At 43.4% G+C, this 27,361-nt stretch overlaps 1 protein-coding gene and 1 non-coding gene across 2 annotated transcripts; one reads left to right on the top strand and one right to left on the bottom strand.

Moving 5' to 3' along the window:
• Prcc (proline rich mitotic checkpoint control factor) lies at nt 1–26,698 on the top strand. Its single transcript, XM_047539369.1, has 7 exons — nt 1–725; nt 13,983–14,030; nt 16,435–17,001; nt 19,641–19,736; nt 22,187–22,330; nt 24,311–24,376; nt 26,326–26,698. Exons 1-7 carry the CDS (start codon nt 258–260, stop codon nt 26,410–26,412), a joined length of 1,476 nt encoding a protein of 491 aa, XP_047395325.1. The 5' UTR covers nt 1–257; the 3' UTR covers nt 26,413–26,698.
• Nucleotides 20,113–20,185, bottom strand: Trnat-ugu (transfer RNA threonine (anticodon UGU)). Its single transcript has one exon. It is a non-coding gene; the product is annotated as a tRNA-Thr (tRNA).
• Nucleotides 26,699–27,361: the final 663 nt, after the last annotated feature.

Genomic DNA, 27,361 nt, shown 5'->3' with positions numbered 1-27,361 from the left:
AGGAGGCGGAGTGACTCGGCGGCCATTAGCTGTGTGTAGTTGCCTGGGACTAGGAGCTTAAGTGAAGAGGGAAGCCTTATTCGGTGGAAATCAACTGTGGCCATGGGCTCCTGCCGGGGCTACTCCTAGAATACGGAGCAGGCGGGCTTCTCGGTTTTCCGCCCCGCCCCGTGGCGGGGCCTACTAGGCCTCCGGGCATCCCCGGTCTCAAGTAGGCCTAGTCTGCCGGCAAGGGCGCCCCAAAGGCGGGAGGCGCCATGTCGCTGGTTGCTTACGCCAGCAGCGATGAGAGTGAGCCAGATGAGGCTGAGCCTGAGCCGGAGGAAGAGGAGGCGGCGGCTCCTGTCTCTGGGCCCACTTTAGGGGGCTTGTTCGCTTCTCTCCCCGCACCCAAGGGTCCGGCCTTGCTGCCCCCGCCCCCCCAGATGCTGGCCCCATCTTTTCCCCCGCCGCTGTTGCTGCCCCCACCCACCGGAGACCCCAGGCTCCAGCCTCCTCCCCCGTTGCCCTTCGGCCTGGGAGGCTTCCCCCCACCTCCAGGCGTGAGCCCGGCTGAAGCGGCGGGAGTTGGGGAGGGGCTGGGATTGGGGCTGCCTTCGCCCCGAGGCCCTGGCCTCAGTCTGCCCCCCCCTATTGGCGGTGCCGGGCCCCCCCTGGGGCTTCCCAAGCCAAAGAAGAGGACGGAGCCCGTGAAGATCGCGGCGCCGGAGCTGCGTAAGGGGGATGTGAGTATCCGGGGAGGGCACCCCAAACTCCATCGGCATTGAGCTCAGCTGACTGGTGGAGATTACCGGACTCCTTGTTAGAAACTCATCCGTGACTCAAAGCCACTGGAATCCTGTACAGTGCGAATAATTGAGCTGAAGTTTGTCAACTTTGGGGAGTTAGGGTGTTTGGCCATGCGGGCTTTCAAAGATGGGCTCTTCTGCAGAGGGCCACATATTATCATCACCTGGCACTGACAGGCCCAGGTTCTTGTCTAGGGACCCTCTGCTCCCCATTCACTATCTTCACCTCGGGCCTACTTTTTCCACTCTCCATGCTGAGTGCCCGGATGAAGTTTGGCCTCTGAAGAAATGACAGGGGACTACCCAGGACCAACCTTTTTCTTTGACGCTGAACTCAGAAGCATCAGGGCTTGGAGGAAAAGGATAGGATTCCCAGACACGATTTTTGAGGACAGTTAGAGAAGAAATTGAATATTTGTTGATAGGCACTGACCCTTTCCTTCAATTACTGTATAACTCTGGGAGATAGTATACTGTGTTCCCAGAAGAGAAACAGGAGGTTTAGCCCACAGGATCTTACCTGGTAAAGGGCAGAGTGGAGATTAAAAGCTGGGTGTGTTAAATCTCAAACCTATGCTTGGGTTTCACCATTTTGGTATTTTAAATCTTAGGTGGGTTAGGATGCTTGGCACTCATGCTTATCTTGTTTCTAGATGTTGGAGCAGAAAAATAGCCCAAGACCACTTCCTGAGTAAGGACTTTGAGGATAAAGGTGATTGTAAGCCAAGGGACAGGGAATGGTTTAGAGTTGCTAGGGAGGTCTTTTCTTTCTCTCCTCTGAGAACTTAATTGGTCAGTCCCTGGCTCACCTTTGATAAACCCCCTCTTTTTTTTTCTGTACTGGGGATTGAACTCATGAACCCTCTACCACTGTGCTACACCCCCAGTCCATGTTATTTTTTGAGACAGAGCCTAGCTAAGTTTTCCAGGCTGGCCTGGAACTTAGGATCCTTCTGCCTCAGCCTCCCTAGCTGCTGGAATTATAGGCACCAATAACGGGACATCAAGCTTAGTTGATCTTGATCTTATATTTCTTTAATTTTCTAATTCTGCTTGTGGCCATTTCTATGTTTTGCCCTGGTGGTTTCTTTCCCCAGATATCTTAATGTTTTATCCCTCCCTCATTAAAGTCTTGGCTTTAAAAGTGTGGTTCTGCTGGGTGCAGTGGCACACACCTGTAATCCCGGTGACTCAGGAGGCTGAGACAGATCCCAAGCTTGAGACCAGTTTTCAGCAATTTAGCCAGGCCCTCAGCAACTTAATGAGACCCTATCTAAAAATAAAAACTAAAAAGTGGTGGGGATGTAACCCCTGGGTTTAATCCCCATACCAAAAACAAACAAACACAAAAAACCCATGTTTCTTAGTGAGGACTTCTCCAATCTACCTAGTTAACCTATTTTGCCCTATGATCCCAAGTGGGGAATGGCCATAAAAACTTACATATAGTATAAAATATATAACATAATTATATAATAATAATGATGACATAGTTATATAACTATTAGATAGTATTAATATATAAGCTCTAGATTATGATGTCAACCTACGTTAATGCACCTTTGTCAATGTTGTTGAAATATTCACGGAATTAAAAACTTGGGATTTAATGAGTTTTCAGTTGAGTTGCCTATCACCTGTTACTTCTGGTCCTCCTTTGTTTTGTTTCTCTCCATAAACATTTAACCACCATTTACCATAAAACTATATAATTCATTTTCTTTTCTCCTTCTACCTGTAAACAAACTCCATGAAGGCAGGGATTTTTTTTTTTTTTTTTTTTTTTTTTTTTTTTTTTTTTTTTTTAATTCACTGCTGTATCCCTAGTGGTTAAAACTGGTGTATATTGGGAAATCCATAATATCCATAATTTTTTTCTGAGTGAATGAACCTAAACGAACATGGATTCTTCCTGGAAGGAGGTTCCAGAATTTCCTTCCCTATCTTCATCCAAACTTTCTTCTATATCATTCCCTCCTTCTTTCTTGCCTGAATCTGTCTTTCTAAGATCCAAAAAAAGCCTTCTCTTGTTCCACTGCAACAAGAGAATGGCCCTCATTTAACCTGGGACAGAAGAGTTCTGTGAATGAGATAGGAAAATAGGCACATTTCCTTGGCCTCCTGTTTTCTTTCCTTTTCCCTCTTTTGCCCCCCCCATACTTTCTCTGGGCCAAATTGTGATGTGTGGGGGATGGGTGGGGAAGGTGGTACTTTGTGCCAGCCTGACCCTTTCCAGAGTAATAGTGGAAAGGGTTCATTTCTAGCTTAGTGAAAGTAGCATCTGAAAAAACTGCATGTAGAGACTGTAGAACCTTCCATTTAGGTTGGCTGAAGTGGCAGAAAATTCTTGAGAACTTTTATTTTTTTGTACTGGGGATTGAACCCAGGGGTGCTTAACCACTGAGCCACATCGCCAGCCCTTTTTTATATTTTATTTAGAGACATGGTCTCTTTAAATTGCGTTAGGGCCTCACTTAAGTTGCTGAGGCTGGTTTTGAATTTGTGATCTTCCTGCCTCAGCTTCCCAAGCCATTGGGATTACAGGTGTGTGCCACTGTGCCCGGTGTGTGACTTCTGGTTTTGTTCTCCAGTCTTGTACTTAGTAGACTTTCAGTGCATGTTCTGAAGAATGAATGAATTTCCTTTAGAGTTTGGTACTAAAGTAGAAACAGTTAACTGTGAACTCTCATTCATTCATTCATATCCTACTGAGCTACTTTTTTGTTCCTGGAGCTAAGAATAGTTAACATGATAGACCCTGCCCCAAAGAAGCTAGCTTATTGTCTCCTTGGGGAGACATAAGGAAATAGATTTCAGGTCAAGTCAGAGAAGAACTGAGTTAGAGCTGGTGTAATGGGAGTACCCCTAGCAGGAGCTGATCCCATCTGGGGAGGTAACAGACTTCTAGGAGAGGGAGGAGAGTTTAAACAGTGGTAAGACAGAGGAGTAGGAGGTAGCCAGAGAAAGGGGGTAGTGTGAGGAGGAGTGCATCAGGCAGAGGAAACAATGTACAAATGCCTGGAAGTGAGAGAGTAGAGATGCTGGGGGACCTCCCGGGGGCACTGACTGGAGCGCATGGGTGGGGAGTGGAGGGAGGTGGGGGTGCAGAGGGAATGGACCTTGCATGCTGTGCTGAGATCCTTCTACATTCTTCTGGAGTAGTGAAGAACACTACAGGTGGAGCAAAATTCTCTCATCAGAGTGCAAAGTTAGATGGCAGTGGCTTGGATGACAGTCTGGCAGGGGAGGGAGAGAACCTAAGGGTCAAGGTGTATTTGGGATAGAAGTGATTAGAGGGTTTGTGTGTGTGGTTTTTGTTTTGTTTTTTTTTTTGGTACTGGGATTGAATCCAGAGATGCTCTACCCCACTGGGCTACATCCCCAGCCTTTTTATTTTTTAAGGTACCAGGGATTAAATCCAGGGGTGTTTACATCCCCAGTGCTTTTTATTTTATTTTATTTACTTATTTATTTTTTGCAGTGCTGGGGATTGAACTCAGGGCCTTGTGCTTGCAAGGCGAGCACTCTACCAACTGAGCTATTTCCCCAGCCCTTATTTTTTATTTTGAGACAGGGTCTCACTGAGTTGCTTAGGGCCTCCCTAAGTTGCTGAGGCTGGCACTGAACTTGTGATCCTCCTGTCTAAGCCTCCTAAGTCGAGTTGCTAGGATTACAGGCATGGGCCGTTGCACCTGGCCCTTTTTTATTTTATTTTGAGGCAGTCCTTCCTCAAAGGATCCTCCCTCCTCAGCCTCTCAATTTGCTGGGTTTACAGGCATGCACCATTGTGTCCAGCTAGGGGATTGATTTTGGATGTCCCTAGTGAAGGAGAGGATTGAAGATTGACCTTGTTTTTTGGCCCAGGCAGCTGAGAAGGTAGTGGTGCCAGGAGGCAGAACAAATCTGGGATTAATTAGATTTCATTGCTTGCAAGTGTAAAAGCCAACTTAAATGATGAAGCATCAACTGGGCATTTACCTGTAATCACAGAAATTTGGGAGGCTGAGGAAGGAGGATAGCAAGTTGGAGGTCAGTCTCAGCAATTAACAAGATCCTCAATGACTTAGTGGGACCCTGCCTCAAAATGAAAAAATAAAAGAAAGGACTGGGGATATAGCTCCATGCTGAAGAATCCCTGGGTTCAAACCCCAATACCAATCAAATAAATCAATAAGATAAAATGATAAGATATCATAAACATACTGCAGTACCTCTGAAAGGGCGTGGTGTCAGGAACTGGGGATCTTTTGGGGACCTGCGCAGCTGCTCTTTGCATACTTAGTTCACTCATTCAGTTTCTTTCTGCAGATCACCCCCCACATCCCCCACTTTTTCTCTTTGATACTAGGACTTGCATCTAGGGGCGCTCTAACACTGAGTCTCATCCCCAAACCCTTTTCTTTTTTATTTTGAGTCGGGTTCTCTCTAAGCTGCTGAGGCTGACCTCAAACTAGAGATCCTCCTGCCTTAGCCTTCTGAGTCGCTGTGATTACAAGTGTGTGCTTCATGCCCAGCCCTTACAGGTTTTTATTTCTTCCCTTTTAGAGATCCCCAGATTAACTATCTTTAGTCCCAATTCTGGTGGTCTAGAGAATTTTGATTGATTTGATTTGGGTCAGTTTATTGAATCATCAGTAGTCAAGGTAGTACCAAATTCTTCCTCCAGGTGCTTTCCTAAATCAACTTTAGTTAGCTTTTGATTTAAATGGGGAATTAGGAATGATCCATAGAGTAGATAATCATTCTCTTTCTCTTTTCCCTTCTTACCCTTCTTCCTCTGACCCAAGCTTCATTGGTTGATTTCATGTGCTCAAGGGATGCTGACTTCTGAAATTAAGATTAAAAAAAAAATTGCAAGAGTAATTCTGCTAGAAGAGTTTTCATATGCTGTATATTTCAAAGCAAATAGAAATTTTAGGATTGGGACTGGGAGTGTAGATCAGTGGTATGCATAAATAAGACCCTGTATTCAATCGCCAACGCTGCAAGGAGAAAAAAAAAAAGAATAAAAAATGTTTTTTGACTTATCTGGATTAGTATTACCACTACTTTCGATTATTTACTTCCATAGTGGAAAATCTGAAACTCTGAGGTTGAGATTTCATTAATTTTTGTCATTTTTATTTTTTTAACCCCTTTCCTTTTTGTCATTTGTAGTAACCAGATGATAATTAAGTTACCTGCAGCTGATTTAGCTTAAGGTTTGGTCCTAGTCTGAAAGGGAAGGTTGAGTGCTAATATTTGTGGGTACCTGCTGAGTGCCGCCATTGTGCTAGGCTCTTTCCTCTAGTTTACTGAGAAAGAAGAGGGTTTAAGGAACAAGGGCAGTTTGCCTGAAATCACACAGTTTAGGAGCAGCAGAGGTTAATTTGAACCTAGAGGTGTTCTGTTCTTAGTGTCTACTGAAAAGTTGGATGGAAGAGCCATGGGTAGCCAGAAATCAGAAAGCAGGACAAGCAAGGAGTATAGAATTGGGAGAGAAAACAAAATCCTAACTGAAGGGCAGATGTAAGCAGAAGATACTTGAGACCAAAGAGTTAAAAAAAGTTGATGAATCTAGCTAATCAGGATAATAGTAGTGATTAGAATTTGGAGCCTGGTGTGGGGTGGGGTGTCTGTTCTTGGACCCTTATTTCCTCCTTGGCTCCTGGCCCTGGCAGCGAGTGGCTGCTTTTTGGAGAGGGAGTCTCTCTGAGCCAGAGCCTGGGAAGATAAGAGGGAGGCTGCCATGGGGAACGAGGCTCTGATAGATTAGCAGATCCCACTGGACCCTGCTTAATGGAATATGTCTGTTTCCGTTCTTGCTCAGCAGTCTGGGGGTGTGTGTCTTGTCACTCTTGGCAAATTGAGCAGAGAGGACAGTGGTGGCCATTGAGGCTCAGTTCTTCTGAGGCCAGGAAGAAATACAATACTTTCTTAAGAGACAGAACCAGTTTGTTCCTCTAAAACCATGTGTGCCTGTTCTGGCCCATCACATGTCAGCCCCTAGGGCTCTGGTGTTTCCAGCATTACCCTTCTTTCTTGGTCCAATGGCTCATGCCCACTTAGATCACTAGAGTACCTTTAGGAGTTGACTCCACAATCTGCTTGTAGTGTACTCCTGAGAAGAGCAGTTTGGAGATGCCTTACTGTTTTAACTTTTTATTGCTGTGACCAAAATACCTGACAAGGACAATGTAGATTAGGAAAACTTTATTTGGGGCTCATGGTTTCAAAGTTCTCAGCCCATGGTCGGCAAATCCCATGGCAGACTCTTCATGGCAGAAGGTAGAGGCCAGAGGAAACTGCTTGGCTTATGGCAGGCAGGAGGCAGAAAGAGAAAGGAGCCATGGTCATACATAGTCCAGGCCCCATTGACCTACCTCTTCCAGCCAGCCCCACCTGCCTACAGTTACCACCCAGTATCCATTCAAATTATTAATCTATCAGCCAGGTGCAGTGGCAAATGTCTGTAATCCCAGCGGCTCGGGAGGCTGATGCAGGAGAAGTGCAAGTTTGAGGTCAGCCTGGGCAATATAGTGAGACCCTGTCTCTAAATAAACAAATAAATAAATAAATAAGGGCAGGGGATGTAGCTCAGTGGTAGAGTGCCCCTGGATTCAACCCCCAGTACCAGGGGGGAAAAATTATGTCAAAGGATTTATTCCACTGGTGAGGTTGCAGTTCTCTTAATATATCATTCCAACTCCTGTATTGCCTAACATTAACTTTTTGGGGAACATTAGAGATCCAAACCATAACACAAAGTTTAAACAAATACCATATGATCCACCAATTTTACTTGTAGGTGTAAAGAATTGAAAGCAGGGACTCAGAAACATCAGTACACCGGTGTTCACAGCAGCGCTACTCTCAGTAGCCAAAGGTGGCAGCAACCCAAGCGTTCATCAAAGACGAATGGATAAACAAAGTACGGCATATACACCCACCAGAATATTATTCAACCTTGGAAAGAGACAAAATTCTGATACAACTCTAACATGGTTGGACCTTGGAGACATTATGCTAAGTAAAATAATCCAAAAAAATGTAGGTTCTGTGTGGTGGTGCACACCTGTATTCCCAGTGGCGTGGGAGGCTGAGGCAGGAGGATCACAAGTTCAAAGCCAGCCTCAGCAACTTAGTGAGACCCTGTCTCTAAATAAAATATGTTTATATAAAAGAAAGGGTCTGGGGATTTGACTCAGTGGTTAAATGCCCCTGGGTTCAAGCCTCAGTTTCCAAAAAAAAAAAAAAAAGGTCATGATTTCACTTACAGAGATGCCCAGAAGATGCAAATTCATGGAAACAAGGTAGCACAGAAGTCACGAAGAGGTGAGGGAGGAGGAATGGGGGCTTAACAGTACAGAATTTCTAGGATGATGAAAGTTCTGAAAATAGATGGTGACAGTGGTTGCCAACATTGAAAATGCACTTAATGCCTCCAAATAGTACACTTGGAAATGGTTAAAGCTGGGTATAGTAGCACATGCCTGTAATCCCAGTGACCTTCGAGGATGAGGCAGGTGGATTGCATGTTTGAGGCCTGCCTGGGCAATTAAGTCCCTATCTCAAAAAATAAGGGCTGGAGATGTAGCTCTGTGGCAAAGCCCGCCCTGGGTTCAATCTCCAGTACAAAAAAAAAGTTTGGTGAATTATATGTATATGTATTTACCATGATAAAACAGCAAAACTTTTTAGACATGTTCTACACCACTCATCATCAAAGATGTCTCCTTCATGTCTAAATCAAATCCAGTGTGCTTAGGGTAAGCCTGTTGCCTCTAGCCCAGTTCATGATAGCAGCTGAATTGATTTCCTTTCAAATGCTGCACGATAGCTCTATTCCTCTAGGATGACTGGAGAATATAACACATGCTAAAAGTAATCTTTTAGTATTTGGATTACTCCATACTGAAATTTCTTTTTTTCTTTTCTTTCTTTTTTTTTTTTTTGTTTGTTTGGTTTGTTTGTTTTTTGTACTGGGGATTAAACCCTGGGGTGCTTTACCACGGAGCTACATCCCAGTCCTTTTTTTATTTTTTATTTTTTATTTTTTTGAGACAGGGTCTCACTAAAGTTACTTAAGGCTTTGCCTCCTGCCTCAGCCTCCCTAGTGACTGGAATTATAGGTGTGTGCCACCATGCTCAGCTGAAATTTATTTTCTTTTGTGATGTGTTAAGATAATTTGTTGCTGTATTTCTGTTTCCTGTTAGTTTCTGTTTCCTGAATGCCTAAAAGTACTTTGAGTGGCATTTAAACTTCTTTCTATAGGGAACCCATGTGTCCCGTGTTTCCATCCTCTTCTTGAACAGGTATACTGAGGTTAGTACAGGGGCAAGCTGTGGATCCACATTCTGTTTTCCTGTCTTCCAGGTCTCCTAGGCTTCACCTTGGTTGTGAATAGGTTTTTTATTTTTTTATTTTTTGGGGACTGGGATTGAACCCAGGGGTGTTTAACCACTGAACCACATATGCAGTCCCTTTTTATATTTTATTTTGAGACAGGGTGTTGCTAAGTTGCTTAGGGCCTGTCTAAGTTGCTGAGGCTGGCTTTGAACTTGTGATCCTCCTGCCTCAGCCTCCCAAGTCTCTGGGATTGTAGGAGTACACCACTACGCCCATACTATGAGTGGATTATTGAATCTCTCTAAGCGCTGTCAACTGTTAGAAGTAAACATTTATTTTTACTACTCCCTCAAAGGTGAGTAACCATGACAGCACTTTAGGGACTCAACTCACTTTTGAGGTCTTTATTTTTGGGTTCTTTTTCAGGGAGTCTGCCATAGTGAGTTTAATGAGATAACTTATGAAATGGTTCAGTAGAAATTTCATATAAGGTGCTCAAAGAATGTTGTTTGGGAGTATCTATAGCAAATCCAAATATGAAAAAGTCATAGGGTATTCCAAAGTCTTTGTACAGGTTTTTTTTTTTTTTTTTTTTTTTTTTTTCTTTTTCTCTTGTGCTTTTAAACTTTAAACTCAACTTGTTAGTATAATGTAGACAACCTGTCACATTAAAGTAAAATTGAATTTTCTTCCCACAGCTGATCTGGCCTTCAGTTCTATTAGCTGTAGGACAGTTTGCCTATACTCCCACAGTGGCTACTTTTTGTTTGTTTCAGCAAGTGAAAAATAAGAATATGTTTGTGTAATATTTATAAATGGTCTTAAATTTGGATAAAATGTGTTTATTTTCAGATCATTGCCATTGGATCTGTTGCATAAGATGTTAAAGTTTAAATGTGACCCAGGACTCCATGAAAACCTCTGGTCTGCCAGAAAGCAGATAGATAGGTCTTCGGGGTCAAAAGACAAAAGGGGATGGTCAAATGGCCCTTAAGAGAGGCAGTGGAGTTTGGAACAGAAAGAAAAGGTAGAACACGTTTAGATGATGGGTACTTGAGGCTTTCTCTTGGTTGAGTTTTGACATTTTTGGCAATCCAGAGAGAATAACCCTGAACTCTGTTTAGAATTTTATTTTATTTTTTACTTAAAATTTTTTTTAATTTTTAAATTTGTTTTAATTAGTTACACATGACAGTAGAATGCACTTTGATAACTTTTTTAAATTATAAAAATTTAATTGTAGATGGACATATGCCTTCATTTTAATTATTTATTTTATGTGGTGCTGAGGATTGAACCCAGTGCCTCACAAGTGCTAGGCAAGTGCTCTACCACTGAACTACAACCCCAGCCCCAGGAATTTTAGTTTGTATACATTTGCATGACGGTAGCTCAGCCAGTTTTTTTTTTTTTTTCACTTTAAAAAAATTTATTTTTAGATATACATGACAGTAGAGTGTATTTTGATGTATTTACGTACATGGAGTATAACTTATTCCTATCTCCACTCCCTTCCCTTCATTCCCCGTTGTCTAATCCAGTGAGTTTCTGTTCTTCCCCACCCCGTTATTGTGTGTTAACATCTGCATATCAGACAGCATTTGGGCTCAGACAGTCTTTATAGTATCATTGTGACATGTGTAAGTAGTGATTTTAACTGAGAGTTGGGGAGATTACATAGCTGAATTCTCTAGCCAATAAGTAACAGAGCTAAGATTGAAATCCATGTTTCTGATTTGTGCCATGTGCTCTCCCAGCTCTACCATGTGTGATCTAGTGTGACCTTGTCCTTGTGGGTCTCAGTTCTAGACCAATACACAGCTCAGTGTGGTGTCACCACAGAAGGATAGGAGCCAGAGTTGGCTTGGATCCTGGTTCTGCCATGTCCTAGCTATTGTTCACTTAGTCTACTTTCCTTATTTGTAAAACTGATCATAATGCCTACCTTGAAATGTAACTGTAAGGATTACATAAAAAGTTGTGAACTGGTCGTGGTGGCACACACCTGTAATCCCAGCTGCTTGGGAGGCTGAGGCAGGAGGATCTTGAGATCAAAGCTAGCCTCAGCAAAAGTGAGGTACTAAGTAACCAGACTCTGTCTCTAAATAAAAAATAAGCAAAATAGGACTGGAGATGTTGCTCAGTGGTCGGGTACCCCTGAGTTCAATCCCTGGTTACCCCCCCAAAAAAATTGTGAGTAAATTGTGAGTAAATTGCTTGATAGGTAGTAGGTACTCTGTAGGTTGTTGTTCTTTCCTTTGCTATCCTTTTCTTTATTTTCTGCCTTGAGGCTACCTAGACAGATTTCCTTTTTTTTTTCCTACAATACTGTGAATTGTATAGGGATGTATAGGGATGCTCTACCACTGAGCTACATCTCCACACTCTTTTAAAATTTTTTTATCGTGAGACAGGGTTTTGCTAAGTTGCCCAGGCTGGCCTCGAACTTGTGATCCTCCTGCCTGAGCCTCCTGAGTTGCTGGGATTACAAGCATGCACCACTGTGTCCAGTATTAAAAAAAAAAAAAAAAAAAAAAAATTTAAATTTCATTTTTAGTTGTAGAGGGACACAATACCTTTATTTTATTTAATTTGTTTATGTGGTGCTGAGGATCAAATCCAGTGCCCCACGCATATGAGGCAAGTGCTCTAAGCCACAATCCCATCCCTGCATTTTTTAAAAAATGTATTTGGCAGCAGGCAGCAGTTAGTAATTAAAATCATGCCTCCTGACTACTGTGATGTAGTATTAGACTATAATGTATGCCCTTTGCCATTATACTGAAGGTGAGAATACGTACATGAAAAATGCCATGTATATAGAGCAGACACCAATGAATCAGAGGTAATATGATGTTATTAATATGAATGAGGTGGAGACACTGAGTGGAAAGGAGCAGAGTTAGATTTACCAGAGAGACTTCTTAGGAGTTTGGAGTTAGGAAGTGCATACCAAGTACAGATGGTCAAATGAGAGGTGGTGGTGATACAAGTGTAGCTGGTGAGAGTGACCAGTGGAAGGACTGACAGGAAAGAAGCACAAATACAGGAACAGCAGGTTTTGGAGGGGAATTTTAATTTTATTTTGTTTTACTTATTTATTTTGCAGTACTGAGAATTGAACCCAGGGGGCTCTATTGTGCTACATCCCCAGTTGTTTTTATTTTTTAATTTTGAGACAGGATCTAGCTGTTACCCAAGCTGACCTTGAACTTGGGATCTGTGTGCTAGTGCACCCAGCCTACTACTTTTATTACAGTTCTTCAGTTCTCTGTGTACTTCTCATTCTTACTGGATTGTAAGTCCCTTTTTTTGTTTTTTTATGGTATCAGGGATTGAACCCAGGGGTGCTTAACCACTGAGCTACATCCTCAGTCTCTAGCCCTTTTCATTTTATTTTGAGACAGGGTTGCTCAGAGTCTCATTAAGTTGCTGAGACTGGCTTTGAACTTGTGATCCTCCTGCCTCAGCCCTTGGAACCACTGGAATTATAGCTGTGCATCACCACACCCAGCTGGATTCTAATAAGTCTTTTGAGGGCAGACTTCTGACACACGGAAAATCTTGTAGCACATTGGGATAATAAATGGTCCAAGTCATACCTCTGGAGATATAACTGTCTAGTGGCAGATGCTACAGCTGCTGAAGCCCTGCCTGGGACACTATCTGGAAACTGTTGAACTTAGTGTTGTGTGTTGATAGTAGGTTCTCAGTAATTATGATTGAAAGATCCTAGTAGTGCACAAATTCAAAAAGGAACTTGGGAGGTTTGAAAGTCAGGATTATTAATTCTTTTTTTGGCAGTAGTGATTGAACCTAGGGAGCTCTACCACTAAGTTACATCCTCAGCCTTTTTTATTTTGAGATAGGATCTTTCTAAATTACCAAGTTTGGCCTTGAACTTGGACTCCTCCTGCTTCAGCTTCCTGAGCTGCTGGGATTACAGGTGTGTACCACCATGCCCAGTGAGGATTTGAGGTCTTATATTATCTTGAAGATGAATGGCATTTTGGATTTCTGCCTAATCATCTTTATTTGCAGATAGGTAGACTAAGGCCCTGGGAACAAATGGAAAGCTATCTTTAAGGTTCTTGGTTTGGGAATGATTGAAAAAAATAAATAAATAAAAGTTTGCTCTTCATATGACTTGTATCTTCCCTTAATTTAAGATGGTGAGGAATTGGTATTGAGCTAATAAAAGTTTAGGTGTTTTTCAGTATGACAGCTTGTCTTGAGAAACAGTCCTGTTGAGTCAGAGGGATGACACAAATGACCTCCTGTCTTACCCCAGATCTTAACAGTCATCATTTGCCTGCTTTCTCCCTGGACAGGAACAACTCTATCTGGCAGACAATAGATCATACTTTGGAGAGGGAATGGATTTCTCCGATGGCTTTGACCTTTAATGCCTCATAGAAGAGTAGTTAACACACCACTTAATCCCACTGGACTTCCCTGGCCCTGTGGTTATGTAGTCTGTGTAAGTGGTTTTAAAAGTGAAGCTGAGATTGGGTGAGATTGTGGGCCAAATCTCATTCATCTTCTAGTGGACAGATTTATAGGAAGTAGAATGGGTATAGCTTGTTCTTTCCACCACAGACTCAATGGGAGGAAATAGTCTCAATTTAACAGAATAGAAATTGATGCCAAGAAGCCTGTGCAACAAGTATGTGGGGGATTGAGTGACTTGGGAATTGAAGTTGTACCCCATCCTCTGAAGGTGTTTGAGATCAGGAGGGAAGCTCTACTTTAGGGCTGTGCCTCTGTCAGAGTGTCTTTGTGATCTAACCTTTTATGTACTCATTTAATGTGTTTCTGCTACTGTCTTAAAACAGCAGGCCTTATTCCACTTCTTTTTCTCTTAGTCAGATTCTGAGGAAGATGAACCCACAAAGAAGAAAATTGTTCTTCAGGTAAGCTTGATGACATACTGTAAGCCATTTTTTTCTCTCCCCGTATTGTTTAATGAAAGACTGGACTTAAAATACCTAGCAGTTTTCAAGTCATGTTTAACTCAAGCACAAGTATTTGAGGATTGTTTAGGTCTGGCTTTGGTTTCCTTTATAGCTTCAGACCTGGTTCATTCCCACCCTTGCCTCACTGCTTTCTGGTGTAGCTTGAAGGAGTTAAACTCTTCTAGATACAGGCAGTGGTAGGGGAAGGGATCTTAACTCAATTCAGTTCATTACATTTCAGGTAAAAGGATTATTTAGGGAGGGTGGAGTAAATGGATTGGTCAAATGATGTTAGGGAGCATCTATATTTTAAAATTGTCCATCTTCTCCCTGTCTCATTTTTAACCTGGAAATAAACACTTAAATAGTACTTATTTTGTACCAGACTCTGTTCTCAAAGTGCTTTACCAGCACCTAACTGATACTGTCCTTCTAACAGTGCCTATACCATAGTGTTATTATCATCCCTGTTTTACATAGGAAACTGAGGAACCTGCAACTAGTGGGGGCAGAGCTGGGGTTACAGTTACATCAGGCAGTCTGAGTACAGAGTCCAATTTTAAGACTAGAGATTCCATGTTACTGCTGTACTTGGCTGCTTCTCTATCATCAAGGCTGGAAGTCCTCAGTATGATGATCTCCCTGCCATTTCCTTGTTTCTCCTTGTTCTAGTATTTTTACTTTGCCCGCCACAGAGTTTCTTCTATTCTTTCCACACTTGGGGATTTAAAACACACTCTGATTTCATGTTGACACTGTGCCTCAGGGAAAAATGGTCCTGTGTTTTTGTTTAAAAGGTAGTTGTCTTGGGGTGGGGAGATAGCTCAGTCAGTAGAGTGCTTGCGTTGCAAGCACAAGTCCCTGGGTTTGATCCCCAGCACCACAAAAAAAAAAAAAAAAAAAAAAAAAAGGTACTTGTCTTGAGATTCAAATCTATGATGCTGTAGCTGCCTCTTCCCCTAACTGTTAAGGTGTTTCTTCCTGCTTCAGGAGGTTGTAGGATACAGGTTTTCTGGAAATTAGAAAGACAACTGTGGACGATGGTGTGACGTCTGCATTTATAGTGGGTGCTAAGGAAGAGGCATGGAAGAGCCCGGCATGCTGAGACTGAAGGAGACTAGTCTTTCTCCTATTATCAGGGTGTTCCTGGAGTAGGTGGACTGGCTCAGAAGCTACCCTGCAAGTAAAGGGCAGAATTCCAGATGGTAGAAAGAGATGTGTTGATAGAGGAACTCTGAACTGATGTTGGAGTGGGGACCCAGCCCTGCAAAGGGATATCGCCTTGATCGCAGGTGGTGCTGAGAAGCCATACACTTCTAGGATGGCCTGAGTAGGATACTTCAGTATGGTTCCTATGAACCTGAACCTCTGTGGACTGCTAGACTGGATTGATTCAAATTTGTAAACTCGGGGAAAAGAACCCCCCTCCAGATGAGCAGTTCTTCTGGACTGTATTGGTACTCCAGGACGATGACACAGTGACCTTACACTACTCTCCTTTTTCCAGTTGGTACCTCCCTCAGCCCTGTAGTTAGGCCAAGCTGGCCCTTTATCATACAGAAAGCAGGATCTGAGAGATTTTTTTTTTGGTATGTATTGAGGATTGAACCACAGTCCTTTTTATTTTTTATTTTGAGACAGGGTCACACTAAATTGCTGAGGCTGACCTTGAACTTGTGATCCTCCTGTCTTAGCCTCCCAAGTTGCTGGGATTACAGGCATGTACCACTGCAGGATCTGAAAGATTCTTACTAGTAGTAGGAACTCTGGATGGACTGAGCCAATTAGCTTACAAATTAAGTTAAAAGCTTGACTCTGGCATTAACAAGCTAATAGACCAGAGGTATAGGCTTTTCCTTGGGCAGAGAGAGGGTGGAGGGAGGGGACTTTTGGCAGCAGGTATGAATGTCTCTGATTTAGACAAACCCTCATTCTTGGCTTTGGGTAGCAATTCAAAGGAAGGAGAGTTCAGAGCTCAGAACATGGGGAGAGGTTGAATGATTAGCTGGAGGGAGAGCTAGGTGGTTTGGGAGGAAGGATAATGTGAGATGAAGAGCAACATATTTGCCAAAGACACAAGAGTGGAGGAGGACTCAGGCAGAGGGCAGTGGACTGGGTTGGGATTGAGCTGAGAAGAGGGATGGCATCTCACATCTGGAGAAGCAGCTGCAGAACGGTCCAATGCAGCAGTTGGTAAGACCAGATTGGGCCTGAGTGGATGGAGGTAAGAAAGCAGCAGGGTCTGGGAAGATGTTAGCCTAGAGCACATTATTGTATTTCTTGTTTTTCACTGTTACTAGTACATAACTTAAAATCTCACTTTTCATTTTTCTTTCCTCCTGCCCAAACCCTGGCTCACCAGGGATCCAGCGAGGGGACTGGTTTGTCTGCCTTGCTTCCCCAACCTAAAAACCTGACTGTGAAAGAGACTAACAGGTTGCTCCTGCCCCATGCCTTCTCCCGGAAACCCTCAGATGGCTCCTCTGATATCAAGCCCTCCAGACTGGCTTCTAAGACCAAGCCCTCCTCTCTTGCTCCTATTGTGGGCACCACAACCACCACTCCGTCACCCTCTGCCATCAAGGCTGCTGCCAAGAGTGCTGCCCTACAGGTGACGAAGCAGATCACACAAGAGGAGGACGACAGTGATGAGGAAGTGGCCCCCGAGAACTTTTTCTCCCTCCCTGACAAGGCCGAGCCACCTGGAGTTGAGCCATACCCTTACCCTGTCCCCGCTGTCCCTGAAGAGCTGCCTCCAGGCACGGAACCAGAGCCGGCTTTCCAGGACGATGCAGCCAATGCCCCCCTTGAGTTCAAGATGGCAGCAGGCTCAAGTGGGGCCCCTTGGATGCCTAAACCTGGGGATGACTACAGCTACAATCAGTTTTCCACATATGGCGATGCCAATGCTGCTGGTGCTTATTATCAGGTGGGTAAGGGGCACAGACAGCAGGCCAGGGAATGTTTGAGCCAGTAATGTGACCTTAAAAAACACTCCTTTATTCTTGCCCTTATGGATCTAAATTATTGAAGTCTTAAAGTCTGACACTTGACAACATAATCACCACCTTTATTCTCTGTTGTTGGCTTTCCATCACTGTGACAAAGTACTTGAGATAATCAACTTAAAAAAAAGAAAGGTTTATTTTGGTTCACAGTTTCAGAAGTTTCAGGCCTGGGTTGTTTAACCCTGTTGCTTTTGGTCTTGTGACAGGACAGTACATCATGGTGGGAGTGTGTGGCAGAGGAAGCCACTCACATCATGGTGGCTGGGGTCCACATATCCCTTCCAGGGGCCCACCCCCAGTGACCTCACTTCCTCCTACTAAACCCCACCTCTTAAGGGCCCCACCACTTCCCAATAGTGCCACGGACTGGCCACTGGGCCTTTTTTTTTTTTTTTTTTTTTTTTAAAACACATGGGTCTTAAGGGGACACTTAACCATACCATTTGCATTCTTTTTTTGTGGGAGGGAGTTACTAGAGATTAAACCTAGGGGTGCTTTTACCCATCCCTAGCACTTTTTTTTTTTTTTTTTAATTTTATGTATTTTTTTGAGACAGGGTCTCAGGAAGTTGACCAGGCTGGCCTTGAACTTGAGATCCTTTTGCCTCAGCCTCTTGAGAATCTGGGATTACAGGTGTGCACCACTGCACCTGGCCCCAAACTATAGCATTCTAAAAACCAAATTTGATTGTAGGAGCTGGTGAGATGTTCGGGAGAAGATGGGAGAGGAGCAGCTTCTAATCTTAGATAGAAAATAGCCTCCTCAAATTTGGAGGATGAGGATTAGGGAACCATAGTGTACACTTCCAGATAGCAGTCCAGGAAGAGTCTCCAGAGGAGGGGAATTTTGAGACAATAGGGAGACCAGGTATGGTGGCAATGCCTGTAATCCCAGTTACTCAGGAAGCTGAGGCAGGAGGTTCACAAATTTAAGGCCAGCTTGGGCAACTTAGAGAGACTCTGTCTCAAAAAATAAAAAGGACTGGGGATGTAGCTCAGGATAGAGCACCCCTGGGTTCAACCTCCAATACCAAAAAAAGAAAGAAGAAATACTTTCCTAGCAGTTGGAACTTCCCTAGATGGAGAGGGCTCCTAGAGTTGGTCTCAGGCGGTGGATAAGCAGGAACAGCTGGCTGGCCCCTTGACTGACAGTTGCAGAACATTTTACTGACCACCTGGGATGGCTGGAAGAGGACTTAAGTCCCCTTCATCCACTGTGATACTCTGAATTGGTCATTGTTAATTTTGTTTTCAGTCTGGGTGTGGGTAGGGAAAGAGGGTTTCAGGGGGACCCTCTTCTAACCAAAGACTTTGAAAACAATTGTGTTCCCTAAATATTTGCTCTTAAACTTTTTTGTATGTTATAGACAGATCAGAGACTGTGTCTCTTATCAGGGCTATTTAGAGAGAAGGAGGAAAATAATAGGATTTCGGCTTCTCTCTCTCTTTTTTTTTTCCAGTACTGGGGACTGAACTCAGGGCTTCAAGAGTGTTAGGAAAGCGTTTTACTAATGAGCTACGTTCCCAGCCCTTAAAAAAAAAATTTTTTTTTGAAACAGAGTCTTGATAAGTTGCTGAAAACTGGCCTTGAACTTGGAGTCTTTCTGCCTAAGCCTCCCAAGTCACTGAGGTTACATGTATATACCAGCATGCCTGGCAGAGCACTTTATGTATTCTAGGGGACCCTGAAATTTCATGTATCTTTAAATGTATCTTTTTGTAAATACTACTCTTAATTACTCTGGATTTTTGTATATTTTTGTGTAGTGAAAATTAAACCTGTTTTCCATTTAACTCTTTAGAAAACGAATATTTGTAGAGGAATAGAAACTTCTTAGAGCTTTGGGCAGAAGTGAAAGAATTAGGGAAAATAATGTAGGCAAGGAGGAAACAGGAACCCATTTCCTGGGTTCTCTGGTTTCCTGACATGGCCATATCAGGGATGGGAGGGGTGTTGCTTCTATTCCCTCTGCAGCTCAAATCTGAGGGGAATCATCAGATTCCTGCAACAAAAATATGGTAAAATAAACCTAGTTTGTTCCTAGCTTTGTAAAGTTCCATAATATCTTAATAGTTATTTATTTTATATCAGAGATCCACAACCTCCCCTCCCTTATGGACTGTCTCCTTGTGTCCAGAGGGCCTAAATGCGATGAGGAGCAGGGTTGGCATGCCTCATACCTACTCATCCTGCTTGCATCACACCATCGCCCACTGGGGTCTCATGAGTGGGAGGAACCATAGAGGTAAAGATGGGAGTTGCCCTTGGGCAGCAACTGAGGGAGCAGGGCACAGATTGAAGCAGGGGAGAATGTGTTTATTTCATACCATCCTTCCCTAAAAACTATCTATCTGTCTGGATGGTACAGATCAGAATGCTTCAGGAACTGTTGATGGGTTAGTGGATGGGTCCTTAGATCGTGCCTTTAACTGCTTCATCTGAGGGACTGTAGTGGCCATCTCTCCTCTACCTCTTGGGTGAGTTTTCTCTGTTTCTGGGTCAACCTTGTCTCATTTTCACTGTGTCCTTACTGATGCATTCTTTTCCTCTTTGGCCACAGGATTATTACAGTGGTGGCTACTATCCTGCACAGGACCCGGCTCTGATCCCCTCCCAGGAAATTGCCCCAGATGCCTCCTTCATCGATGATGAAGCAGTAAGTTAACAAAGCACACATGACTTTTATTTTTTTTTTTTTGTGGTGGTGAGAACTGAATCCATGGCCTCACTCACACTAGACAAATGCTCTACCATCCCCACAAGTGACTGTCTTTGACCCATCTTTGACATCAGGTTTCAAATCTGAAGACAAAGGTGGGGGGATTTTTTTTTTTTTTTCCACTAAGAATAAAGAGAAAAATGAATTTATTAAATTCAAATGTTATGGTGGGGTCATGATTCCCATTTTATTGAAATAATGATTGGATTAGCAGTCAGACCCTTCCCTAACAAAAAGTAGCCCAGGACCTGATGAATTATTGGATTTACCAGTGACTTAAAAATATTATTATTATTATTTATTTTTTTTTTGGGGGGGGGGCTGGGGATCGAACCCAGGGCCTTGTGCTTACAAGGCAAGCACTCTACCGACTGAGCTATCTCCCCAACCCCTAAAAATATTATTAAGTCCTAATAATTTCCTAAAAATAATAGATGAGGAAACACTCTTAACTCATCCTCTGAAGCCATTATTACTATAATACAAAAGCCATAAAATCCAGGACAAAAACTGAAAACTATAGCTCAACCTTATGAGAAAAAAAGTTTTTAAAATGTATCAGGATTAAGTTTTAGCAATGTGTAATTGAGAAACTCTAAGTAATAATGGCTTTTTAAATGGAAGTTAATTTTTTCCTCATAAAAGAGGCCTAGAAGTTGGCATTCCAGTAGTGGTATGGCAGCTCCACAGAGTTGTCAGGGATAAAATCTCCTGCTCATTGTTTTACCATCCCGAGGCTGTGGCCTTTGTCATCACAATAGCAGCTAACACTAAGCCATCAGAGATGCGGGGGGGTGGAAAAAAGAAGGGAAGGACATTTCTTCTCCCATTTTAGGAGACTACATAAAAGTTCCCAAGGGTACTTCCATTTGTAACTCACTGACTGCTTGCATGGCCCATCTAGCTGCATGGAGGCCCAGGAAATGTAGTATTTAGTTGGATGGTACTTGTCCAGCTAAAATTTTGGTTCATGCACGGAAGAGGAGGGGGGGAATAGATTTTGGGAGGCACCAGCAGCTGTGTTAAATAACCCGAGTTTCACACAACTGTGGCATGAGGCAAGGTAACAGCACTGCCTCCTGCAGCTGTCAGAACCACATTCTTTGACCAGGGTTGTGACTCAGTGGTAGAGCACTTGCCTAGCATGTGTGAGGCACTGGGTTCGATTCTCAGCACCATATATAAATAAATAAAATAAAGGTCCATTGACAACTTAAAAAATATTTTAAAAAAAGATACAAAGCACTGTCCTTTCTGTAGGGAACTCACAGCTTAACAGAAGGGAGCTAGACGCAGGGATCACTACCTCTGTGTGGGGTTCTCATAAAAAAATATTTCTTGAATGTGCATGGTGGCCTCCCAGCAACGTGGGAGGCTGAGATGGGTGGATCACAAGTTTGAGGTTGGCTTGGGCAACCTAGTGAGACCCTGTCTCAAAATGAAAAAAAAGGAGCTGGGATATAGCTCAGTGGTAGAGTACCCCTGGGTTCAATCCCCAGTACCACACACACACATGCACAAAATCTCTACTTACTTTTCTCCAGAAAGATGTCCATCACTTTGTATACTTCTGCCTGTTGTTGATACTGTGTTCATCCACAGCCTTCTTGGCAAGTGCAATGGTTGGGTCCTTTTGCTCCTCAGCTCAGGAAGCAGTTGGGTACCCATTCGGTGGCCACATTCAGTTTTCAGAAGGTGTAGAGCAAGCTAGGGGACATCACTAACGTTCAGACAGGACCTGGGTCTTACTGAAGTTTTTGGGTGCTTTAGTTACCCTTGTTCCAGTCTACCACTTATCCACATCCTCAGCCCCTTACCCTAAATTTTTAATGTGCAAATTGTGTCCAGTTCTTTTGGGCAGATACAGTTTATACATCATTTGAGTATGGATTTATGTCGCTGGGTCTCTGTCCTCATTCATGTTTGGGGACACCTCTTGTCCTCCCTTTCTTGAGGTCCAAGAGACCCTGTGAGAAGCAGGCCTTTCATCTTGTATCAAGAGAGGTTGGTAGATGGCAGGTGAAAGGACATGTTACAAAGAGAAATTGGAAGTGTGGTGGGACTGGTGAGTCACAAAATCTCAGCTGGGTATGGTGGTGCACTCCCATAATCCCAGAGATGCAGGAGGCTGAGGCAGGAGGATTGCAAGTTCTAGACCAGTCTGGGTGACTTATCAAGACACCGTCTCAAAATAAAAAATAAATAGGGGTGGTGACAGAGCTTAGTGGGAGACCGCCTCTGGGTTTAATCTTCAGTACTGCAAAAAACAAAGTCACTCCAAAAACTCTGGATCTTTAGTGACATCTCTTGTTCTCCTCACCTTGGTTCTTTTTTTAATTTTTTTCCACCTTGGTTCTTGACTCCTACATTTTTCCCCCCTTTCTCAGTTTAAGCGGCTGCAGGGCAAGAGGAACCGAGGGAGGGAGGAAATCAACTTTGTAGAGATCAAAGGTGATGACCAACTCAGTGGGGCCCAGCAGTGGATGACCAAGTCATTGACAGAAGAGAAAACCATGAAGTCATTCAGCAAAGTAAGTGGGAAAGGCCTATTAAGTGACCAACTTGGGAAACTGCAAAGCAAAATATTGTCCAATTACCTGCCCAGCTCCATGTGCACCCTTATAGTTACATCATTAACAAATGCTTGTTGCACATGGTACTGGAGTATGAACTAAGCCTGAGCTGTATCTTTGGCATTCTAGAACTTTCCAGAATTTTAACTGAGCTCTGTCTGGGTGGTGGAGACTGGTTGTTGAGAGTGGTTGGTTGGAGCACTGCTGTTGGGAAGATCTCTGATATCTTGTGGCTCCTTCCTGGGCTGGACAGAGCCCACAGCCACTCTGTTCTCTCCTGATAGTCTCATTGCTTTCTCCATCCTGGTAAGCTGGGACCTGTCTCAGTACATCTGTAAGGAGTGGGCACAATAGAGCCTCAGAAGTGCTGGGGTCCCTAGGTTCTGAGAATGCAGGTCCTTCTTGCTCATATCTCTTCATTATTTATTGTAGCCAGCTGTGGTCTTTCCAAATGCTTTTCTTCCTCACGTTTCCCACCCATGCTCCTCCTGCCTTCTCTGTGCTAATTTTCTAGTTTTCTTCAGTGCGTATCTCTTCATCCAGTAGCTGAGTATAGCAAGTGTGGACATTTATGAACTTCCCACAGGGGGGAATATGTGGGGAGGCCCTGGATTTGAGCCCAGCACCAGCAAGGCCAAAGTCAAGGATTTTACCCCTGCCCGCCCATTTGCTTTGCTTTGTTCTGTGGCCACAGATGGCCATCCAAGCCCCAGCCGTTTGTTTTAACTGAATGCTGGCGGTCATACAGGACAGAGCAAAGGATTGTGGTTAGATCAGCATAGATCCATCACTGTTTACTGGAAAAACCACTTAGGAGAGCATGCTCTACTAACTGTGGGCTGAGAAGCATCATCACATAGTAATGGTTGTTGTTGTTAGCACTCACTGTGGGCCAGGAATGGCAGTGAATGTTTTATGTATATCATCTTTAACTGTCACATTAAATGACATGCAATAATAGCTTGGAGTTAGAATATGCTTTTTTCCCAGCTCCTGATTTTCTTCCCATCCTCTCATTGTATTAGACTAGCTTTTAAAAAAAGAAGTCCCAGTCCTTGAGGAGTTGACAGTGTAGTTGGGAAGAAGAGATTTAAGGACACTTGAGTGTAAATGATTACAGAGCAAATTGATTACATAAGTGCTGAGGAGACTCTGGAGAGGAGTTTTGAGAGTTGGGTGGGGCTCACTAGGAAGCTTCTAGCCTGAGACAACTCTGGCAGAGAATAGAAAAACCACAGAATGAGAGCCCAGTCCAGCATAGAGGTTGACAGTAAATCGTTTACATCAAAGTTTGGCTAGGCATTCAGTGCGGTTATAAGGCAGAGGTTGGAAGACTGAAGAGAGGTGGAGTGATTGTGAGATTTCTAATTCCAGGGAACCTATTGGCACTTTCTAGAATGGGTAAAGTGGGGTTTCAGCCAAAGATGATTGATGGGAGAGTTTGGTAAGCAGTAGGTAGGAGACAGACTAGACATCTGGCCTGACTGGGGAGAAGGGAATAGAGATAAAGAGATTTTAAGGGGGAGGTGGGCACAGGGATAGTGGAGGGTTCTCAGTGGGAGGGCAGAAGATCATCTGAGCCCTGACGCTTACGCTATTTTAGACAGGCTGAAGGCATAAAGCTGGTCTCGGGTGCCTGAGCTTGGTGCTGAGGCAGGGGGGGTTACCAAAGAAATAAGATGGTCCTGACCTCAAAGTATTTACAGTCTAATGGGGATATCAGCAGCCTATTTCAGGCAAGTGTTCCGAGCTTGGGCTTTTTGCATAATGGCTTTAATAAAAATAACTGTTTTCTAAGTATATAGACATTAAAACAGCTCCACCCTGACTTCTCTCCCCCAGAAAGTAGTTTGTTTCTCAGTCTCCAGCCTGTACTGTATAGGCACACGAGAAACTTCTCTGCGTATGGGTTAAGGTCTGTATTTTCTTTCCTTGCAGAAGAAAGGTGAGCAGCCGACAGGTCAGCAGCGGCGGAAACACCAGATCACATATCTGATTCATCAGGTGAGAAGGCTGGGGGCCTGACCCAGGCAGGATCCCTTGGACCTGCTTGAGGTCTGGGTTAAGAGTAAGAAGCCCAGTCTAGGACCAGCTTCCAATAGGTGTCCTCCCCTGTTCTCTGTGTGGCCACTAGGGGGAGATGTGTCCTTCAGCATTATCCTGCTGTACCTCTTCACTGCCCAGAAGACTGAGTTACTGGTGCTTAGAAGACTGCAGATGAGAAAAATCAGATATCCAAAACACAGATTAAGAGGAGAGTAAAATGGTTTATCATAGGGTTCTTTTAGATAGTAAATTTATCTAATAATTTTTAAAAACCAAAGAAAAAGTTGATTCACCAACTTGACCTTTACCTAAAAAGGAGGTTCATTTGTATTTGCTGACACAAATTTTAGAATTCTAGATAATCCAAAAATGTGTTGGTACTTACTTTCAATTCATTAAACATCCTTCTGAGACCCACAGTACTGAAAGCTGTCAGATACAGACATGAACAAGAGACACTTCCTGGCTATGTCCTAAGGGGTGTGCATTCTGATTGGTGGTTCCAATGGAAAATCTTGCTTTCATGGTCCTTAACATATTTTTATCTTCTTTTTCAGGAACTTCTTTATACTCTTTTCCCATCTTGTGATTTTTAGGGTGTGAATTTGAGGGTAGAGTCTTTTTTAAACCCAAACTCTTACTATCCTCCTTGTACTTCTAGGAGAAATGAACAGGCATCAGATAATATTGGAGGTTGGGGAGCCCCCTTATTAGGATGTTCCCAGAATACAGTATAGAGCCGGGAGGTGTTGAAACCAGAAGAAAGAAGTCATTTTTCTAGTACCTCTAGAATTTTTCACAACTTCAAAAGGTTACTTTGAAATGATGTGGTTGGGGGTTGGGCACCTGTAATCCCAGTGACTTGGGAGGCTTGAGGATTGCAAATTCTAGGCCAGCCTGGACAACTTAGTGAAACCCTGTCTCCATAAAAAGAACTCCCTCATACCACCGTCACCACTGCCCCCGCCAACACTACTCTCTGTCTTTAGTCCCCCATTTCCTTTATTGCACTTGTCATCAAATTGTTTAATTATTTATTTTCTGCCTCTCGCACAGAGAATAGAACTCTAAAATAAATGCATGAAATGGACCCAGAAAAAAAAAAAAAAAAAAAAAAAGGACTGGGGAATGTAGTTGAGTAGTAGAGCACCCCTGGGTTTAATTCTCAGTACTGTGGGGGAAAATAGGTATGGATTTCTGGAGTGCCACATATGTTTTATTTAATATAACAGCAAACCATCGTTTCAGACTTAACACCTGAGACGTTCCTTTCTTGATCTGCTGGTTAGGTAACTGAGGCATCCTCCTTCAGATGCCATCTTCTAGTTCTCATTTGTCCATTTCCCACTTGAACGCTTCAGTTGTAATTCTACCAGAGTGAGCACAAGGATTTTGAGTCTTTGTTCTGCTTGAACCTTGTTAGTTCCCCAAAGAGATTTTTCTTTGCTTTCTTGTGGTCTTCCCTTTTGTGGATAAGAGAAAATTAAGTCTTCCAAGGGTTATGCTCTTTTCCCATAATTGTTATGATGGGAGAAAGTGTGTGTGTGTGTTGTGGGGTGGTACTGGGGACATTCTACTACTGAGCTACATCCCTAGCCCTTTTTATTTTATTATTTTTTTAAAGACAGGGTTCTACTTAGTTGTCCAAGCTGTTCTTGAACTTGCCATTCTCCTTCCTCTTCCTCCCAAGTAGCTGCAATTACAGGTGTGTGGCACAGTGCCCTACTGAGAGAAAGGTGTTCAACTGGGAAGCTCACAGAGGCAAGAGGAAACTGTCTTTCACAATTCTGGTTTAAAGGCTGGCAGTGTGTTTGCCTAGCGTATACAAGGCCCTGGCTCCAGTTCTAGCACCATACACATATACAAATACTGTTGTGACTCCCCCCATCCCTTCTTCCTTGCCACAGGCTAAGGAGCGGGAGCTGGAACTGAAGAACACCTGGTCAGAGAACAAGCTCAGCCGCCGTCAGACCCAAGCCAAATATGGATTCTAGGGCTTTGGAACTGATTGCTCCCAGGATCTCCTGCCAGCCCAGTTGGCCCGGCCCCCAACTTCACCTCTGGGACCCCGGCTGCTCTAAGCCCAGGATGTCTTTCCCTGAGGACCCAGCCCTCGCCTCTGCGAGAATGAACATATTTGATAGATTTTTCTTAACAAGTTAGAAAATTTAGCTCCTGTCTGTGTTGGAGCTAGCAGACTCAAGCGATGCCGCTGAAGGGGCTCTGAGTTCTTGGATGGGAGTTTGCTCCCTGTCAGGTGTGATGAAATGTTGAACTCTCCCCCACCTTTTTTTTTTTTTTTTTTTTTTTTTTTTTTTTTTTTTTTTTTAAGCCAGGGATGTCTATTGAAATAAAACATTCAGTCTGACAGACGCTGCCTGCCCTGAGCCTGGATCTCAGTTAGTTTGTGTGCAGCATCCTTGCAAAGTGCCTTGAGCTGCTTTGACAAGTACTTTACTTTTTCCCCAAGGGCCGGAACTGGGTTCATGGGCATTGAAGACCCTAGAAATTGCATGGTTTGATCCAGGTCAAGATGGTTTTCAAAGGAGCCTATGATCCCAAATAGGGAAAACATTGCTGATCTCAGGTGTCTCTGGTGATGGGGGACATCAGGAGTTTCCTTCTGTGGCATGAAGTGCTAATTGTTAGATATAAGATGATATCCAGTGAAATTCCTGTTCCTAATGGAGAATCAAATTTACCTGATGTCATTGACTGAACTGGTTTAGAAACTTAGCATAGAGCATGAGGGCTAGACAGATCTCAGATTTCCAAATTCCCAGCCTTTGTTGGGGAAGGGAGGTGGCGGGGTTGTCAGGCTCTATGATGCACAGAAGGGACAGGATAGATGACATGATTCCTTTATCTCAGAGCAAGGTCAAGTAGAAATGCTCAGAAAAAATGTGTGTAAATCATACGTGAACCACCACTGAAACACATTGT

Source organism: Sciurus carolinensis, chromosome 1 (genome assembly GCF_902686445.1).
Source record: "Sciurus carolinensis chromosome 1, mSciCar1.2, whole genome shotgun sequence".
Lineage (NCBI taxonomy): Eukaryota > Metazoa > Chordata > Mammalia > Rodentia > Sciuridae > Sciurus > Sciurus carolinensis.
This window is presented reverse-complemented; position numbering and strand designations above follow the sequence as displayed.

What these genes read in the sequence shown, in the direction of transcription:
- Prcc (XM_047539369.1), top strand. Translation starts at nt 258, where the DNA reads ATGTCGCTGGTTGCTTACGCCAGCAGCGATGAGAGTGAGCCAGATGAG. An exon ending in CGGAGCTGCGTAAGGGGGAT is followed by an intron (nt 726 to 13,982) that starts GTGAGTATCCGG and finishes TTTTTCTCTTAG; the next exon opens with TCAGATTCTGAGGAAGATGA. An exon ending in CCATGAAGTCATTCAGCAAA is followed by an intron (nt 22,331 to 24,310) that starts GTAAGTGGGAAA and finishes CTTTCCTTGCAG; the next exon opens with AAGAAAGGTGAGCAGCCGAC.